This window comes from Dipodomys spectabilis, unplaced genomic scaffold (assembly GCF_019054845.1).
Source record: "Dipodomys spectabilis isolate Male_0828 unplaced genomic scaffold, ASM1905484v1 ptg000436l, whole genome shotgun sequence".
Lineage (NCBI taxonomy): Eukaryota > Metazoa > Chordata > Mammalia > Rodentia > Heteromyidae > Dipodomys > Dipodomys spectabilis.
The window spans coordinates 3458262-3478504 of record NW_024871113.1 but is presented as its reverse complement, the minus strand read 5'-3'; the positions used below and the strand labels follow the sequence as shown (position 1 = coordinate 3478504).

At 45.3% G+C, this 20243-nt stretch overlaps 1 protein-coding gene across 1 annotated transcript; it reads left to right on the top strand.

Annotated features, from left to right (window-relative positions):
• Nucleotides 1-9622: 9622 nt before the first annotated feature.
• CUNH4orf36 (chromosome unknown C4orf36 homolog) lies at nt 9623-19127 on the top strand. Its single transcript, XM_042668450.1, has 3 exons — nt 9623-9955; nt 18173-18324; nt 18716-19127. The coding sequence occupies exons 1-3, from the start codon at nt 9891-9893 to the stop codon at nt 18847-18849; spliced, it is 351 nt and encodes a 116-aa protein (XP_042524384.1). The 5' UTR covers nt 9623-9890; the 3' UTR covers nt 18850-19127.
• Nucleotides 19128-20243: the final 1116 nt, after the last annotated feature.

Here is a 20243-nt window from a genome sequence, read left to right as displayed (position 1 = left end):
GTTAGACCTTTCCATCTTTGCAGTCTCCATTGCATAAGATGCTAGCCTCACACAAACTCTCAGAAGTGTGTATTTCTCTATGCTACAGGGACAAAAATATTTCCCAGAAATTCCCAGCAGGCTTCCCCTTCTTCTCATTGGCCAGAGCTTGTTTTGAAACTTCCTAGTGAGAAAGCCTGGATATTGAAGAACTGAGATTACCAGGATGGCTCATGAAACCCAACACAGATTAGATGACTAGGAAATGCTGGGTTATATTATTATTACGAACAGTATGAATATTTACCTAAAACGTAGGAACATAGCAATCTCTCTGTCCTCAAAGACAATCTTTCATTTGTCCCAGCTGCATCCTGTATTTATATATAGGACCCTCCTCTTCATTCTCACACCTTTTCTTTTGTCTCTTGTGTAAGGTATATTAAATAGGTAGGTTTCATTAGGTAGCCAATAAAAGAACACCACGTGCTATTCAGGCAGGAGAAGTTTATTTACTGAACTACTGCCCCCGCCTTGCATGGTGAAGAGGCATGGCTGAAAAAGGAAAAAGGGGGGGCTGGGAAGGTGGCTCAGTGGTAGAGTGCTTGCCTTGCATGCCTGAGGCCCTAGGTTCGATTCCTCAGAAGCAAAAAGAAAAAAAGCCGCAAGTAGCGCTGTGGCTCAAGTGATAGAGTGCTAGCTTTGAGCTGAAGAGCTGAGGGACAGTGCCCAGGCCCAGAGTTCAGGCCCCACGACCAGACCCCCCCCCCAATAAAAAAAGGAAAAAGGGGTGACCCACCCCTAGGCCTGGACTTATCTAGGCCAGGGCAGGAAGATGTGGGTAGGTGGGGGAAAGGTGTGGCCACACTGGATCCAGACTTGACCTCAGGGTCAGGGACCCTCCTAAGGTCAGATGGGAGGCATGTGACCAGAGGTGGCCAGGGATGTGGACCTAGTAGGAGGGGAAGGTGACTGTTTCCAGGTGTACCAGTTACCAAGGTAACAGATAATGGGCGGAAACTTAGCCAAGAGGTAGGGAGGTCTCCCTGTGCAGACCTTTCTCTCTCTCTCCTTCCAGCTCTTTCTGTTTATGTAGTACTTAGGAATTGAACCCAGGGCTTCATGAATGCTAAGCAAGCACTTTGTCACCAAGCTACATTCCCAGCCCTTGAACTCTTTCTTTTGTAAGAGTAACCTAGCTGATTGTGTTCTTTGAGAGCTTGTTTGGAGGTTCTAGCAGGGGAGCACAGTTACTCATATACCCTTGATGGAAGACCGGTCCTCCTCAACTGGGGAGGACCTCTTCTAGCACATGCAGCTTGGGGAGGGATGTATCGGCCTAGCCAGCCGGATCAGCCCAATCAACCCTGGTATCAATGGGGTGACAGAGGTTGTGGCCAGATCCTGATTGTGTCCACTGAGGGCAGTTTAGTTGGGTCTTTTTTTTTTCTTTTTTTTTGGGTCCAGTCATGGGGCCTGAACTCTGGACCTGAGCGCTGTCCCTCAGCTCTTCAGCTCAAAGCTAGCACTCTACCACTTGAGCCACAGCGCCACTTCCGGCTTTTTTTTTTCTTTTTGCTTATGTGGTGCTGAGGAATCGAACCCAGGGCCTCAGGCATGCAAGGCAAGCGCTCTACCACTGAGCCATCTTCCCAGCCCTAGTTGGGTGTTTCTGTTGATTAGGGTTGCAGCTATATAAAAGCTTTGCTCAAGCTGAGAATGTTCTTTTTCAGCTTGTTTTTGTTTTTGAGATTGAGCTTAGTCTGACATCCAAATTCATTTTATTTCCCCCTGCATCAGACTTTTTTTTGGTTGGTTGTGGGGCTTGAACTTTGGGTCTGGGCGCTGTCCCTGAGCTCTTCAGAGCTTAAGGCAAATACTCTACCATATGAGCCACAGGACCATTTCTGGTTTTCTGGTGGGTGGTTAATTGGAGATAAGAGTCTCACAGACTTTCCTTGCCCAGTCTGGCTTTGAACTGTGACACTCAGATCTCAGCCTCCTGAGTAGTAGGATTATAGGCATGAGTCCCTGGCGCCTGGCTTTTTGCATCAGACTTTTGAGTGCTGGGATTACAGGAGTGTACTGCTATGCCTAGCTGGAGGATTTACTTCTCATTGATATGGCTGTTGGTAGGGGGTCTCAAGTTTCTCACCCCGTGGCCTTTAAAATCTTCACATTTTGGAAGCTGGTATCTTTCGAACAAAAAAAAAAAAATTAAGAGAAAACATGCAGGTGGCCCTGGTCCCTTTTTTAAAAATTCAGTGTTCAGTGTAAAATTTAGGGCAAGCATTCTACGGCTAAGTTACATCCCTAGCCCATCATGGTCTTCCAGGCAGAGCACACGAACTCTTCAGTTGGTCTCTATTTCCTCAGGAAGAATCAAGTTAAATTAGACATATACTAAAGTCAATAAAATGTGGCTCATTTGGGCTGGGAATGTGGCTTGGTGGTAAAGCACTTGTCTAGCATGTACGAAGTCCTGGGTTTGGTTCCTCAGTACTACATAACAGAGAAAGCTGGAAGTGGCACTGTGGCTCAAGTGGTAGAGTACTAGCCTTCAGCAAAAGAAGCTCAGGGACAGTGCCCAGGCCCTGAGTTCAAGGCACAGGACTGGGCTCATTTAAAAAACAATCAACAGCTAAAGATCTTATCTCAGTTTTGCAGTTCCGCATACTTTGAAGCTACTGATAGACTCTTAAGGTAATTTCCTACTATTTATTACAGAATTAACATTTCAAGTTTGCTGGGCACTGGTGGCTCACGCCTGTAATCCTAGCTACTCAGGAGGATGAGAGCTGAGGATCATGGTTCAAAGCCAGCCCTGGCAGGAAAGTCCTTGAGACTCTTATCTCCAATAAACCATGAGAAAACCAGAAGTGGCTGTATGTCTCAAGTCATAGAATACTAGCCTTGAACTGAAGAGCTGAGGGACAGCGCCCAATCCCCAGGCCCAGCACACACACACACACCACAAAAGGAAAACTAATGCTTTGTACTCGCTCAGTGGAAGACTCCTGGCTAGTCCTCTGGACTCTGCTCTCTTCAGGGCTGAGCCCTCCTGGTTAAGCTAACCCATGGCAGCTTCCATGGCAGAGGCAGGGTTGGGTGGAGTGCACTGCTTCTAATTATGTTCTGGGGAATTCACAGCCATAAATCACATACAACATTCATTATCTCAGGGTAATGGATTCTGACTGGCTTTGCCTCAAGGAACTGGGAACCTGGGAGATTACAACTTCTCTCTCTAAAGAGAGTAGAAGTGCCTGGCCATTAGGTAGGCAACTGTTCTGCTCTAGCAATAGTATGGTTAAAGGAGAGAGACCCTTGTCTGGACACTGGTGGCTCATGCCTGTAACCATAGTTATTCAGAAGGCTAAGATGTGAGGATTGAAGCCATCCCAAGCAAAATTGTTTGTGAGACTCTCATCTCAAAAAAACCCCCAAACAAACAGAAGTAGAGGTATAGCTCAAGCCATAGAGCACTACTTTTGAGCAAAGAAGCCAAGGAAGAGCAAGAGGCCCTGGTTCAAGCCGCAGTACTGACACAAAAGTGTGTGTGTGTGTGTGTGTGTGTGTGTGTGTGTGAGAGAGAGAGAGAGAGAGAGGGAGAGAGAGGGAGAGAGAGAGTGCACCATCTTGTTTTGTGAACAGAGGCCAGTGAGTGAATGTTACTATATGTAAAGATGTGATGGGACTCTCATGGAAATGGGAACTATAGCCTGTCCCTGGAATCCAATAAACCTGAGATGGCAGCTCACCTGAGTTCAAGTTAGGCTCTGTATCTTTTTGTGCAATCATAAACAAGCGTTTTATGATCGCTCTTTAAACTTTTTCTTTAATAGTACCAGGAAAACGAGTATCTTTTCTCCTTCTAATCTCTGAAGATCAGTTGTCATGTAAAGTGGTCAGGAATGGTGGCAGATCCAAGTGCTAATGTCCCATGCCTGTAATCCTTGCTAATGCAAGAGGCTGAGATCCAAGGACTGTAGCTTGCAGCCAGCCTGGGGGAAAAAATGTCCATGAGACTCTTTAAAACTATACCTGGGGGGCTGGGAATGTGGCTTAGTGGTAGAATCCTTGCCTAGCATACATGAAGCCCTGGGTTAGATTCCTCAGTACCACATAAACAGAAAAGGCTGGAAGTGGCTCAAGTGGTAGAGCTCTAACCTTGAGCACAGAGAGGCTCAAGGACAGAGCCAGGCCCTGAGTTCAAGACCCAGGTCTGGCACACACAAGAAAAAGACTTCAATACTCTAAGCTTGGTCCATAGGAGACTCCAGGGCCATCTCCAGAAGTAATAGAGATAGAGCTTATGGGATGGGATGGGAGATTTTGAGTACACTGAAATTTTCATCAGAATAGGATAGTTAGGTAGAAAAATCCCTTAAAGTGATGAAAATAAAAGGATGGCTAGAAAATCAGGATTGGGAGTGGCCCAAATGAAAATTACACACACACACACATATATATACCTATATATAATTATGTATATATATACCTATATATAATTATGTATATATATATATATACCTATATATAAATAATATAAAGGGACTTCTACAGCTTTGCTACACACAAACTTACAGGGTGGGAGCAAGTGAAGGATGGCTAGAAAGGTGAGATAATTATGAATATGCTGGAACAAAATGGTGGAGAACATTTAGGGTTTCAATGCTATTATTTGATCATAGAGAGGTTGGTGTCATTACTAGAGAAATTTTGGAAACAGCCATGAAAAAAAGTGTAAGTATATCCATCATTTACAGGTTAAGATAAACAAAAACATTGATCTTTGAAATTGGAGCGATTACTAGAAAGATTATCGCAATGTTTAAAAAGGGCAGATGCAAAAATATTTACAAATAGATCATCTTGCCCTAATTATTATCCTGGGAAAATGTGTAGTATAATAAAGTTAAGGTGAAGAAAGAACAACATTCAGAATCAGGTTGTTTGGGGTTTAAATCCTATGTCATTGGAAAGGTTACTGATACTTGAAGTACTTGTTTCTTTTTCTATGAAATGATGTCACTAGGCCGGGCACAGTGGCTTATACCTGTAATTCACATCTGTTAGTAGCCAGGAAGTCCTTAGGAGAAGTCTAAGGCAGGCTGAGGCAAAAGCAAGTTACCGTATATGAAAAGCAAACTACAAAAAACAAAAGGACTAGAATGTGACTCAAGTGGTGGAGTGTATGCCAAGTAAATGAAACAGCCTAAATTGACTTCCTAATACCAAATACCATTGATAAATTAATAGCTAATTACTAATCTAGTCAAGATATATGAAGGATACTGAACAACACTCAAAAATGTAATAAATGCTACCCACATAACTTTTTGTGTTACCTCCTAGGACATTTTCTGGTTTCTTTTGTATTACTCATCGTAATAATATTAACACTAGATGGCAGCAATGCTCTTAGCCAACTAAAATGATACCCACTTAAGTTTCTGGGACAGACATAAGGGAGGGAAGGGTATAATGAGATGGGGAGTCAAGAGAATTTTTTTTTTTCCTGGTAGGTCATGGGGCTTGAACTCTGGGCCTGGGCACTGTCCCTCAGCTCCTCAACTCAAGGCGAACATCTATCACTTGAGCCACAGCCCACTTCCAGTTTTCTGGGGGTTTATTGGAGATAAGAGTTTCATGGAGGGCTGGGAAGGTGGCTTAGTGGTAAAGTGCTTGCCACCTTGCATGCATGAGGCCCTGGGTTCGATTCCTCAGCACCACATAAGCAGAAAAATCCAGAAGTGGCGCTGTGGCTCAAGTGTTAGAGAGCTAACCTTGACCTGAAGAGCTGAGAGACAGCACCCAGGCCCAAAGTTCAAGCCCCATGACCAGCAAAAAAAAAAAAAAAAGTTTCATGGAGGGCTGGGAAGGTGGCTCAGTGGTAGAGCACTTGCCTTGCAAGCCTGAGGCTCTGAGTTCGATTTCTCAGCACCACATAAGCAAAAAGAAAAAAAAAAGCCGGAAGTGGTGCTGTGGCTCAAGTGGTAGAGCGCTAGCCTTGAGGTGAAGAATGCAGGGACAGTGCCCAGGCCCAGAGTTTAGGCCCCACGACAGGACCCTCCTCCCCCCCCCCCCCCCCCAAAAAAAAGAGTTTCACGGAGGGCTGGGAAGGTGGCTCAGTGCATGAGGCCCTGGGTTCAATTCCTCAGCACCACATAAACAGAAAACGCTGGAAGTGGCGCTGTGGCTCAAGTGGTAGAGCACTTGCCTTGAGCTGAAGAGCTGAGAGACAGCACCCAGGCTCAGAGTTTAGGTCCATGACCGGCAAAAAAAAAGTTTCACAGACTTTCCTGCCCGGGCTGGCTTTGAACCGTGATCCTCAGATCTCAGCCTCCTGAGTAACTAGGATTACAGGCGTGAGCCACCTGTGCCCAGTTCCCTTTTCATTTTGACCTGGGTGTGTCCTCAGATAGCTTCTGTTTTTCATCCCTCAAGTGAAATGATCTAAGACAATATATCTGGTTTAGTTTTTCCAATACAGAAGATTGAATTTAGGGCTACACACCTGCTAGGCTAAAGCACCACTGACTACATCTCCACAACTAAAAGTGCTTTCAACCTTTTAGATTCACTATAAGAATTGTATGTGGGCTGGGAAGGTGGCTTAGTGGTAGGGTGCTTGCCTTGCATGCCTGAGGCCCTGGGTTCGATTCCTCAGCACCACATAAGCAAAAAGAAAAAAAGCCAGAAGTGGCACTGTGGCTCAAGTGGTAGAGCGCTAGCCTTGAGCTGAAGAGCTGAGGGACAGCACCCAGGCCCTGAGTTCAAGCCCCACAACTGGACCCCCCCCCCCAAAAAAAAAAGAATTGTATGTTACATTGCAGTGAATCACACACCGGCAGGAGCCTACGTACATAAATGTGACAGAAGCCAAAGTCCATCAACCAACTGTATTTTACACTTGTGTGCTACATTTATTTCCCATTTTAAAATAATTTCAGGCCAAAATCTACTCCATTGGTCTCACAGTTCAATTAAGGGCTTGTTGGGAGCTGACAGTAAAGCTCAAAGGTCATCTTGACCCCTGTGCTCGCTTAAAGGCATGTACAAGGAACTGGCTCACTTAAAAGATTGCCCAGGATTGCTTTGCGTGTCTGCAGTTTGTTTTAAATTTTCCTTGTTTTTCTGGACTATAGTAGAATGGCCTGAGTGTGGGGTCCCACGAGGATGCACTGTGCCGCATGTGTGGAACCCCAATACCCAGGCTGCTTCCATGTTCTGAAGAGGATGACCTTACCAGATACTGACTCATATATATGCCCCGGAATTAATCGAACTGCTTCGGACATTTCTAACTGTAGCGGGGCTGATGTTTATTACTCTGCTAGGTGGGGATGTGAGGTCACTGGGACGGGCTCTTGGATCATGCACAAGGGCCCTCTCTATCTTTGTGTGGCGTATCTCGACTCCCAGACTTACCCCAAACCCCCTTCGCGGCCAATGCTATCCTTACCAATGTAATCCTGTTAAAACAACCTTTACAGAGGAGGGAAAAGGATAACTGACTGGGAGGTGGGTCTGCCATTAAAACAAAAAAAGGGGGACTCTGTAGAGTACATGGGCGGCAAAGATGGCGCTGAGAGGGAGTTGAGTGGGCAGAGCCCGATTTACTGTAGGGCACAAGTTGAGTGGGCTGAGCCCAATTTGCTTTAGGTTCAGTGCATAACCAGCCTGTGGAAGCTTAGGTGCATGATAGGGTGTGACCTTGACAGTGATTGGTTCCTCTTCCTCCCCTGCCATGCCACCTGCTCTTTTTTGCTTTAAAAAGGGCTTGCTCTTTGTTAATAAAGGAGTTTTTTCCTGCTTGATTTGACTCCCAGCTGTGTCTGATTGTCTTCTGGGCTGAGGGAGGCTGGGGAACGAGTCAGCGCTGCACTTATGCGCAGCACTTACCTTTCCTCAGACCCGAGGAAGTCTTTCGTGGGACCGAGGAAGACCTGGCAAGGGCTCACCCGTTTGTTTTTTGTTTGCTTATTTGCTTTTTTTTTTTTTTTCCTGTGCTGATACTAGGACTTGAACTCAGGGCCTAGGCGCTATCCTTGAGCATTTTCACTCAAGGATATCACTCTACTACTTGAGCCACAGCTTAATTTCCAGCTTCTTGGTGGTTAATGGGAGATGAGAACCTCAGGGACAATCAAGAGGGTTCCTGATCCCGAGGGTTCATCCATCCTCAGAACTCAGCCTCTTAGAGTAGCTAGGTTACACAAATAAGCTCACAATTAGACCCTAATCATGCACAGTATATAAAGGTACACTCTTTAATCTCCATAAGCCCTCAAGCAGAGCACTCACTATCATTCCTGTATAGATGAAGAAATCGAGGCTCAGAGTGACGTGTGCAAGAATTTTTAGAGTCATCAAGTAGCCAAGCTAGAAGCCCAACCAGGTGTGGTCTCAAACCTCTCACACAGAATGACACTGCAAGCTGTCACTGTCACCGTAAGCCCTTCACTGACCGCCCGACGAGTTCAGACAGGGCCTCGCAGTCACGGCAGCGCACCCATTGTCGGTCTTGGGGCTTGAACTCTGGGCCTGAGCGCTGTCCCTCAGCTCTTCAGCTCAAGGCGAGCGCTCTACCACTTGAACCACAGCGCCACTTCTGGTTTTCTAGTGGCTTATTGGAGATAAGAGTGTCACGGATTTTCCTGCCTGGGCTGGCTTTGAACCGCGATCCTCAGATCTCAGCCTCCTGAGTAGCTAGAATTACAGGCGTGAGCCACTGGCACCCGGCTGCGCATCCACTTTTGAAATCGGTCCCTCTGGACGGGGTCCCCCAAGATGTCACAGGCGGGCCCCGAGCTTCCGCCTGTGAACCGCCTTTCCCACTCAAGCGCGTGAACCTGTGCCCGCGCTGGGCGTGCCAGGCTTTCCACGCGGCCCCCAGCGCGGTCTCTGGGCCGCCGGGTGGGCCCCGCAGCCAGCCGCGCCCGGCGCGAGGCCGCGCGCACGGCCACCACAAAGCCCTTTATTGAGGCCACGGCATGACGCACGTCGGGGGCGGGGTCTGGGCGGCCGACGGCCTCCCGGGCCAGCTAGAAGAGAGCGCGTGCCCGCCGCGGGCTCGCGGCGAGTGCGCGGCCATGAGCTCCTAGCCCGCGTGCGCCCTGCGCACAGTCTGTGAGGACCACGATCCACCGACATCCCCGAGCCCGGGTCCGCAGGCGGCCGCGCGCCGGGCGAGGCGGGAGGGAGGAGAGTAAGGCCCGGCCCGGGCGTGGGAAGCTGCAGGACCTGGTCGCCTCCCCTCGCCTTGGCCCCGGGCCTGCGGCCGCGGCCTCCGCCCATCCTGGGAACGCGTTCCCGCGCCTTCCGGGACGGGAGGGAGGGAGGCCCTCCTCCGATCTCGGGGTGTGGGCAGGGACGCGGGGCGGGGGCGCGCGCTTGCCAACTTCAGACTTGGAGATGAAGGCAAGCTGGGGAGGGTCCTGCTGAAAGGCCCGGCCCCGCCCCTCCCCGGCCCCGCCCCTCCCGGCCCAGCCCGGGCCCCCGGACGCCGCCGCCCCGCGGAGACTCGCTCTGGCCTGGCCGCGTCGACGCGGGTTTGGCAGGTTCGGGCACAGTGCACACGCCCGGAGCGAACGCCCCTGCTGTCAACCGAAACCTTGTCTCACGATGACACAATCTTGTCTGGCGTTTTCTCCCTAGATGGTGACAAGACTGTTCAAAATGAGTTCATGGAAATTCAGCGCGCCCAGGTTTTCATTCAGAGGCTCAAGGTCAAGGAGCCTTTATTAAGAGCAGACCGACATTCCTAAATGCTTTCTCTGGACCTTTTACTCTTTGGCTACGAAACAGTGCAGCGAAAGCCATTAATTGGGTCTATTGCCATCTTCTCAGGCGAGTCACCTACAGCAGACACCCATGTAAAGAAATTTGGACTGTGATCATTCACCATGGCTTATGGTTTACCACGAAAGAACACAGTAAAAACCATTCTGCGTGGCAGCTGTTACAAAGTGTAAGTATGTTATAATTCCTGGAGCAAACCTGGAGTGAGGAATGTGTTAGTGAAAAGAGTTCTGGATACCCTTATATTTTATTTATTTTTTGTCAGTCGTGGGGCTTGAACTCAGGCCTGGGCACTGTCCCTGAGCTCTTCAGCTCAAGGCGAGCGCTCTACCAGTTGAGACACAGTGCCACTTCCCGTTTTCTGGTGGTTAATGGGAGATAAGAGTCTCATGGACTTTCCTGCCCTGGCTGGCTTTAAATCATAATCCTCAGATCTTAGCCTCCTGAGTAGCTAGGGTTACAGGCATGAGCCACTGGTGCCCGGCAAGAAGAATCTTAACAGATTACATCATTAGCTGGCACAGACAAGTCTGCCTGCTTTGGCAGGCAGATAATGGGTAGACAACATAGACTTGAAATCACAAAAACCTGGGCTCTGAGCCTGATCCTGCCCTGGCTTCCTCTACATCCTCTTCTGGGCTATCTATGAGAGACTTCCACATCTATAAAATGGTGTGATAACACCAATCCGTGTGGTGCAGATTGCCCATGAAATAATGCATGTCAAGTGCTTGTATGCTGCCTGGAGTGTAGAGAATATATAATGACTCTGTGTCATCGCTACCACACAGTTTCATTCCATGGCCTTATTGTAGTACTTTTTTTGTTGCTTTGTTTTTGGCTGCTGGTTCTGGGTACTCAGGGCATTGTGCGCTTACTTGACTATTTCACTCAAGTTTGACAGTACCACTTGAGCCACACCTCTACTTTTGTCTTAAAACAACAACAACAACAAAGGATCAATTGGAGATGAATCTCATGGACTTCTTGCTCTGTCTGGCTTCAAACTGTGATCCTTAGATCTTGCAGGTGTGAGCCACCACAGACTGTTCCTCCTTCTATCTCTTCCTTCCTCCTCCTTCCTCTTCCTTCCTTTTCTTTCTTCCTCCATCTTTCCTTCTCCTCCTTCCTTCTCCTTCTTTTTCTTCCTTCTATCATAGAGCTTGAAGCTAGGATTTGGGCACTGAGCTTTTTCACTCAAGGCTAGTACTCTACCTCTCTAAGCCATACCACCACGTTCAGTTTTCTGGTAATTAATTGGAGCTAAGAATCTCATAGCCTTTCTTATCTGGACTGGCTTTGAACTGTGATCTTCAGACCTCAGCCTCCTGAGTTGCCAGGATTACAGGTGTGAGCACAGTGGCCAGCTCCTAGCTATTCTTTAAAAACTGCTATATATAAAATTAAAGGAAGGCTGGGTGCCAGTGGCTACTGCCTGTAATACTAGCTTCTCAGGAGACTGAGATCTGAGGATTATGGTTTGATACCAGCCTGGGCAGGGAAGTCCATGATACTCTTATCTCAAAAAACTAACAAAAAGTGGGCAGTGGAGTTGTGACTCAAGTGGTAGAATGAAGAAGTTCAAGGGACAGTGCCCAGGCCCTGAATTCAAGCCCCAGGACTGGCACAAAGAAAATAAAAATAAAAAATTAAGTGCTTACCTAGAAAGTATAAAGCCCCCAAACATAAAACAACCCCCTCCTTGTATAGATTGATTTCTGTAATTCAGACTTTACTATACATAACCGCCTCTTATTACCAGAGACAAGTTCTTTTTTAAAAATTTTTTATTACATGGCAATTACATGGGCAAGATAATGAGTACATTTCTTTTTTTTTTTGGGTCTGGTCGTGGGGCCTGAACTCTGGGCCTGGGCGCTGTCCCTCAGCCCTTTAGCTCAAGGCTAGTGCTCTACCACTTGAGCCACAGCGCCACTTCTGGCTTTTTTCTTTTTGCTTATGTGGTGCTGAGGAATCGAACCCAGGGCCTCAAGCATGCAAGGCAAGCGCTCTACCACTGAGCCACCTTCCCGGCCCCATGAGTACATTTCTTATCAAGCATTGTTGCTTCCTCCTTTGTTTCCCCTTCCTATCCCTTCCCATATCCCCCTCCTGCTCCCAGACAAGTTCTTTGCTTTTCAATTTCCTAATCTGTAAAATGAGGATGGTAAATAGTATCTGTTCTCTTCATGGAGTTGTTGTAGTAATTAAATTAGTTCAGATGCATAAACTGCTTAAAACAGTGCCTAACATATAGTAGGGACTATAAAAGCATTAGCTCCTTTACTGTTCATTTTCCTAAAGCAACATATAAGGGTAGACCAAGCCAGGCACCAGTGGCTCACACTGTAATCCTAGCTACTCAGGAGGCTGAGATCTGAGGATTGTGGTTCAAAGCCAGCCCAGGCAGGAAACTCCGTGAGACTCTTATCTCCAATAAAACACCAGAAAACCAACATCGGAGGGAAGCTAGGAGGAGGACACAGAATCAGAGGGAAACAGGGGAAAACAAAGGGGCTCATCAGCTGCACTGGACATTGAGGAAAATAAACTAGGCCACCCAAGGGCGGTGATGGGAGGGAGCGAATGAGAGGGAAAGAGGGAACAGTTAACACTAAGCAAAGGAAAAAAAATAGCTGTATTGTCAAAGCTCATAGAATTCACAAACTTTATTTTATTTTATTTTATTTTTTTGGGTCCAGTCGTGGGGCCTGAACTCTGGGCCTGGGTGCTGCCCCTCAGCTCTTCAGCTCAAGACTAGCACTCTACCACTTGAGCCACCAGCGCCACTTCCGACTTTTTTCTTTTTGCTTATGTGGTGCTGAGGAATCGAACCCAGGGCCTCATACATGCAAGGCAAGCGCTCTACCACTGAGCCACCTTCCCAGCCCTGAGCTGAACATTTTTATATATGTGTAATTTGTTCAAATACATCTATAATGTTTATAAACTATGTCACTCCTTAAAATTAGATGATAAATTGTCAAGGAAGTCAGAGCAAACAAAGGGCAATACTATCCCTTTTTGTTCTCTTAACAAAGCATGTTTTCTACTTTCCATATGTAAATGAGATTGTTTTGTTTTGTTTTTTTGGTAGGTTGTGGGGCCTGAACTCTGAGCCTGGGCACTGTCCCTGAGCTCTTCAGCTCAAGGCTAGCACTCTACCACTTGAGCCACAGTGCCACTTCTGACTTTTTCTGCTTTTATGGTGCTGAGGAATTGAACCCAGGGCCTCATGCATGCAAGGCAAGCACTCCACCACTGAGCCACCTTCCCAGCCCCCATGAGATTGAACTCATATAGACTAAGATGAAAATAAAGGCTAACATGCATGTTTTTACTCCAGCTAATCAAACAGTTCATTTAAGTTTCAGGGTAATTTTTTTAAAATAAAAAGCAAAGTAACAAAAAGCCTTTTGTTTCCATCCCTTGGAGTTCATTTAAAAAAACATCATTTTATATGATCATATGCACCTAGCGATTGAGCCTTTGTGATCCTCTCCTAAGAATATCCTCCATTGATACCACTGTGTGAATGTTTAGAGTCTTATAATTTATCATGCCTAAGTATAATTTTTGGTCTTATCATCCAGTGTGTTTACTTGTAGTGCTATAGACACATTCTAGTTACTACAAATTAGGGAAACCATACAACCTATTTTTCTTTGGGTCTGGCTTGCTTCACTTTATATATTTTTTCCAACTCTTCTCATTTCCTTACAAATGGTGCAATATCATTCTTTCTACAGAAGCATAGAATTCTAGTGTGTGTGTGTGTGTGTGTGTGTGTGTGTGTGTGTGTGTCTATATATCTATATATCACATTTTCTTGGTCCATTCATCCACTGAAGAGCCCCTGGATTGATTCCATATCTTGGCTATGGTAAACAAAGCTGCAATGAACATGTTTGTGTTGGTAGCTTTAGTGTGGCCATGTTTGTGGTCTGTTGGATAAATACCCAGGAGTGGGATTGCTAGGTCATAGGGGAGCTTTATGTTTAGTCTTTTGAGGAATCTTCAGACTGCTTTCTAGAGTGTGAATAAGTTTACATTGCCCTAACAATGTAGTATTCTTGGGCTCGGAAGGTGGCTCAGTGGTAGAGTGCTTGCCTTGCACGCATGATGCCTTAGGTTCAATTCCTCAGCACTACATAAGCAGAAAAAGTCAGAAGTGGTGCTGTGGCTCAAGTGGTAAAGTGCTAGCCTTGAGCTGAAGAGCTGAGGGACAGCACCCAGGCCCAGAGTTCAGGCACCACTACCAACAGAAAAAACAAAACAAAACAATGTAATATTCTTTTTTGGTCTCATCCTCACTAGCATCTGTGATTGTTAGTTTTCTTTTTATTATTATTATTAATAAGTTTTTTATTGTGAAAATACCATACAGAGGGATTACAATTACATGAGCAAGGTAATGAGTACATTGCTTATCAAGCATTGTTGCCTCCTCCTTTGTTTGCCCTTATGATCCCTCCCCTTCCATCTACCTGCCCCCCTGCCACTTCTGTTAGTTTTCTTGATAGTTGCCATTCTAATTGAGGTGAGGTAAAATCTCAGTGGTGTTTGTTTGTTTTTTTTAAGTTGATCTCTATTTTTTTTTTTTAGCAATTTTTTTATTGTGATTAAGTGATTACATACATTTCACAAATTTGGGCTGGAAAGGTGGCTCAGTAATAGAGCGCTTGCCTTGCATACATGAGGCTCTGGGTTCGATTCCTCAGCACCACATAAGCAGAAAAAAAAAGCTAGAAGTGGCGCTGTGGCTCAAGTGGTGGAGAGCTAGCCTTGAGCTGAAGAGCTGAGGGACAGCGCCCAGGCCTAGAGTTCAGGCCCAAGACCGGACGCCCCCCCCCAAAAAAAATTAAAATAAATAAATAAATAAATTTCACAAATTTCACAGTATTGTGGGATAGTGATAGTTAAAGTCACAAACACATTCTAACCTTCATGGGGCAAATTGTCTTTATTGTGGTCTATAAAGTTTTGACAATACCGTTATTTCTTCTACATCGGGTGATATGTACATTTCTTTCCTTTTGCTTGGTGTCAGCTGTTTCCTCTTTCTTGCTTATTCCCTCCCTTCTGTTACTTCTAATGAGTTGCTTAGTGCATCTGATGGGTCCCGCTGTTGTATGTTTTCCCATTTCCCTCTGTTTCTTTGTTGTCCTCCTAGTTTCCTTCCGATGTACACACACACACACACACACACACACAAATATATATATATATCTATATGTATTTATCTATGTATATCTTTATATATCTCCCATATATGCGGTTAGCAGCATGGGATTTTTTTTTTTCAGCATGGGATTATTTAGTAATGATTTGACCTGATGAGTGGAGGTCCTTCATTTCTCGAGTCTTGTTTACTTTGTCGTATCTCCTTACCTTTTGGATTTAACATCCACTTATCAGGGAGACCATGTGCTGTTTGTCTCTTTGCTCTTGGCTTACCTCACTCACCATGACTTCTTCTAGTTCCATCCATTTCCCTGAGAATGGATTCAGGGTAATTTTGAGAGTGAATGTGTGTGTGTGTGTGTGTGTGTGTGTGTGTGTGTGTGTGTGTGTTTGTGTGCATGTGTGTGTGATTGCACACACACACACATACCATTAGATCTGGTTTGAATTCTGCCTCACGCTCTCACTCTGCTTACTCACAGTTGGTGCTCTACCACTTGAGCCATACCTCCAGTCCTGCCATTTTGCTGGTCAACTGGAGATTAAAAAAGAAAACAAAAACAATAACAACAACAGGGCTGGGAAGGTGGCTCAATGGTAGAGCGCTTGCCTTGCATGCATGAGGCCCTAGGTTCGATTCCTCAGCACCACATAAGCAAAAAGAAAAAAGCCGGAAGTGGTGCTGTGACTTGAGCTGAAGAGCTGAGGGACAGCGCCCAGGCCCAGAGTTCAAGCCCCACGACCGGACCAAAACAAAAGAAAACAAAACAATAACAACAAACTCATGGATTTGTCTGTCCTGGCTGGCTTTCTTATCTCAGCCTCCTGAGTAGCTGGGATTACAATAGCTTGGCTCAGAGTGACTGTTTCAATTGTGGTTTCATTCTCCATACTCAAAGCCTTACTCCAAGGCCATGTACCCACACAATACTGTGACAGCATCAGTCTTTAAAGCTGTCCTCTTTACCTTCTTCTTCTTCTTCTTCTTCTTCTTCTTCTTCTTCTTCTTCTTCTTCTTCTTCTTCTTCGTCTTCTTCTTCTTCTTCTTCTTCTTCTTCTTCTTCTTCTTCTTCTTCTTCTTCTTCTTCTTCTTCTTCTTCTTCCTCCTCCTCTTCCTCTTCTCCTTCTCCTTCCTCTTCCTCTTCTCCTCCTTCTCCTTCCTCTTCCTCTTCTCCTCCTCCTCCTTCTCCTTCTCCTTCTCCTTCTCCTCCTCCTCCTCCTTCTCCTCCTTCTCCTTCTCCTCCTCCTCCTCCTCCTCCTTCTCCTCCTTTTCCTTCTCCTCCTTCTCCTTCTCCTTCTCCCTCTCCCTCTTCTCCTCCTTCTTCTCCTTCTCCTCCTCCTCCTCCTCCTCCTCCTTCTCCTCCTCCTCCTCCTCCTCCTCCTCCTCCTCCTCCTCCTCCTTCTTCTTCTTTCTTGTCAGTCCTGGGACTTGAACTCGGGGCCTGAGCATTGTCCCTGACCTTCTTTTGCTCAAGGCTAGCACTCTATCATATGAGCCACAGCACTCCTTCTGGCTTTTTCTCTTTATGTGGTACTGAGGAATAGAACCCAGGGCTTCATGAATGCTAGGCAAGCACTCTACCACTAAACCAAATTCCCAGCCCATTATTATTTTTCCATGCATCTTTGAATGACAAATTATAATTTTTCTACTATGATTAATAACTTAAGTGACATCTCTGACACTTCTCTGGACACTTATCAAATACCCTCAGTTTTTTGTTTGTTTTTTGTCGGTCGTGGGGCTTGAACTCTGGGTCTGGGTACTGTCCCTCAGCTCTTAAGCTCAAGATGAGCACTCTACCACTTGAGCCACAGTGCCACTTCCAGTTTTCTGGTGGTTAATTGGAGATAAGAGTCTCACAGACTTTCTTGCCCTGGCTGGCTTTGAAGTGTGATCCTCAGATCTCATCCTCCTGAGTAGCTAGGATTACAGTTGTGAACCTGGGACCCAGCTTACCTTCAGTTTTAATGTAGATGACAGCTATAGAATAAAGACTTGTTTTACTGAAAACTTCCTAATGTACTTCTTTTTGTATCTGTAATAGGTAATATTTATTTTTAAATTTTATTGTAAAGATGATGTACAGATGAGTTATATATATATATATAGTAATGAGTACATTGCTTTTTCTTTTTTTTTTGGGTCCGGTCATGGGGCCTGAACTCTGGGTCTGGGCGTTGTCCCTCAGCTCTTCAGCTCAAGGCTAGTGTTCTACCACTTGAGCCACAGCACCACTTCTGGATTTTTCTTATGTGGTGCTGAGGAATCAAACCCAGGGCTTCAGGCATGCAAGGCAAGCGCTCTACCACTGAGCCACCTTCTCAGCCCCGTACATTGCTTTTTGAACAGTTACCCCCTCCCTCATTTTCTCGCACTTCCCCCATCCTGATCCTCCCTGCCTTCCCCAAGTTGTAAAGTACATTTCCAACATAGTGTCTTGTGAGTATCACTGTTGTATTGGTTCACCGTTTGTCCCACCATTTCTGGGATTCCCCTTCCCATCCCCAAATCAAAAAACTTATATACAAGGCAAGGGGTATAGAAATAAAAAAACAATCACATCAGGGAATAAACCACAGGAAAAAAGGAAAGAAAAAAGAAAACTGCAAACAGTAAACTAAAAATACCCATTTGTTTCCATTTCTTAGAGTTCATTTTGATAGGCATCATTTTATATGCTCATATGCACATAGCTATTGAGCTATGTGATCTTCTGCTAAGAATATCTTGGACATATTCTAGTTATTACAAATGAGGGAAATGATGCAGCCTATGTTTCTTTGGGTCTGGCTTGCTTCGCTTAATAGAATTTTTTCCAAGTCTTTCCATTTCCTTACAAATGGGACAATGTCATTCTTTCTGATGAAAGCATAGAATTCCATTATGTATATACACCACATTTTCTTGATCCATTCATCTGCTGAGGGGTAAAGCTATCCTCTTACATGAAAAGATTGGATTGACTCCCAGGAAGATGTATTTGAACAAGAGTGCCTGGCATTGTAATTTTTCATTATGTGCCTGCATTAGTTAATAGAAAGCTTCTCTTAGAGTTACAACTCTGGAAAATTCTGAATACTCCCTTGTAATGCAAAATGCCTAGCAGTAACTAGACCTGCGAATGAGCAAGTCATTGTATTTCACACAGGATGTGCTAAATAAACATTAATTGAATGAATTTATGAAATTTTGCCCCAGACAGGAACCCTGGGATCTTGCACTGCTTACACAAGCCTGGTATACTAACTTAGCCCAAGTCCAATTGCCTTTCTTGGAAGAAATTACATATGGTTGTACTGTGCAACTCACACAAAATAACGCAAAGGACTTTATGCTCCCTTCAGCAGAAAGTAAGTTCCTTATGATCTGCTTTAACAAATTGTAAAGTGTGTATGTTAATTGCTTTTTTAAAATTTTTGTCGGTCATGGTGCTTGAACTCTGGGCCTGGGTACTATCCCTCAGCTCATCAGCTCAAGCGTAGTGCTTTACCACTTGAGCCACAGTACCACTTCCAATTGCTTATTGTTAAAGAAATATTTAGATATTCCATCCATCCCCATACTTCCTATCTTTTATTTTTTATACCTTCTGGATTTGTAGCCTGGTATCTTGTTCCTTGAATTTTATTGTATTATATTTTGACTACATTATGCCTAATGAAATTTTGTTGTATGATATTTTGACTCAAATATGCCATGTGAAAATGCCAGTTGAATGGCTTTATGTGTTTTGTTTTTTAGCTATCAAACTTGAAAGGGAATATGAAATGAAGCGCCTAACTAAACTTAAATGTCAAGAAAAAGCCAATGAGGAAATTGGATTCTCCCTAAGGGAAGGGAAAGCTGGTTTGAGAAGACCTCTTCAGCCCAAGTGACAATCACTTGGTCATCAAATCTGTGCTGTTTCTTGCATCTAAAGAAAATGAAGGTGGCTGACTCCTTTGTTGTGTAAAGTTCAGTGCTCACACAAGAATGACCACTGTTGGGTGAGCCAGCACCTCTAGATGTAGGCTAGTGGACAACTCTGGCATTTGAATCAAATATGACAGCAATATAATAGATGGAAAGGCATCTGGAATTGAGTCATTTATTTTCTTATTTTTGATTTTTATGATACTGTACTAAAAGGAGACTTTGTCAGAGCATTATTTTGCATCTTTGAGATCCCATGGAGATCCAAAAAGAAGAGAGAGAAATTCTCTTTAAAAGGTTAAGCTGCTGGGTGCTGGTGGCTCATGTCTGTAATACTAGTTACTCAGGAAGCTGAGATCTGGGGATCGCCAGTGGGGAAGAAAAGTCCACGAGACTTTTTTTTTTTTTTTGGTCCAGTCGTGGGGCCTGAACTCTGGGCCTGGGCGCTATCCCTCAGCTCTTCAGCTCAATGCTAGCACTCTACCACTTGAGCCACATCGCCACTTCCGGCTTTTTTTTTCTTTTTGCTTATGTGGTGCTGAGGAATCGAACCCAGGGCCTCAGGCATGCAAGGCAAGCGCTCTACCACTGAGCCACCTTCCCAGCCCCAAGTCCATGAGACTTTTATCTCCAATAAACCACTCAGAAAAAGCCAGAAGTGGCTCAAGTGGTAGAGTGCTAACTTTGAGCACAAAGAGGCTCAAGCGCCCAGGCTGAGTTCAAGCCCCACAACCACTACCACCACCACCACCAACAGAAAAATGGAGAAATTGTGGAGAATTTTGTTTAGTTAAGATGAATGGTAGGGGCTGGAAATGCAGCTTAATGGTTGAGTATGTAGAATGTATGAAGCCCTGGATTTGATTCCTCAGTACCACATAAACAGAAAAGGTCGGTGGTGGCGCTGTGGCTCAAGTGGTAGAGTGCTAGCTTTGAGTAGAAGAAGCTCAGGGACAGTGCCCAGGCCCTGAGTTCAAGCCCCAGGACTGACAAAAAAAAAAAAAAAAGAATGGTAGGCTGATGGGTCACGCCTGTAATCTGGCTACTCAAGCTGACATCTGAGGATCACAGTTCAAAGCCAGCCCAGGCAGAAATGTCTGTGAGATTCTTTTTTTGTTGTTGTCAGCTGTGGGGCTTGAACTATGCTCTGGCCCCAAACTTTGTGCTCAAAGCTAGTGCTTGACCGCTTGAGCCATAGTGCTCTGGTTTTTGAGTGGTTAATTAGAGATAAGAGTCTCATGGGGACTTTTCTGCATGAGCTGGCTTTGAACTGAGATCTTCTGGTCTTAACCTCCTTAGTAGCTAGGATTACAGGCATGAGCTACTAGAACACTGACATGAGATTCTTTTTTGTTGT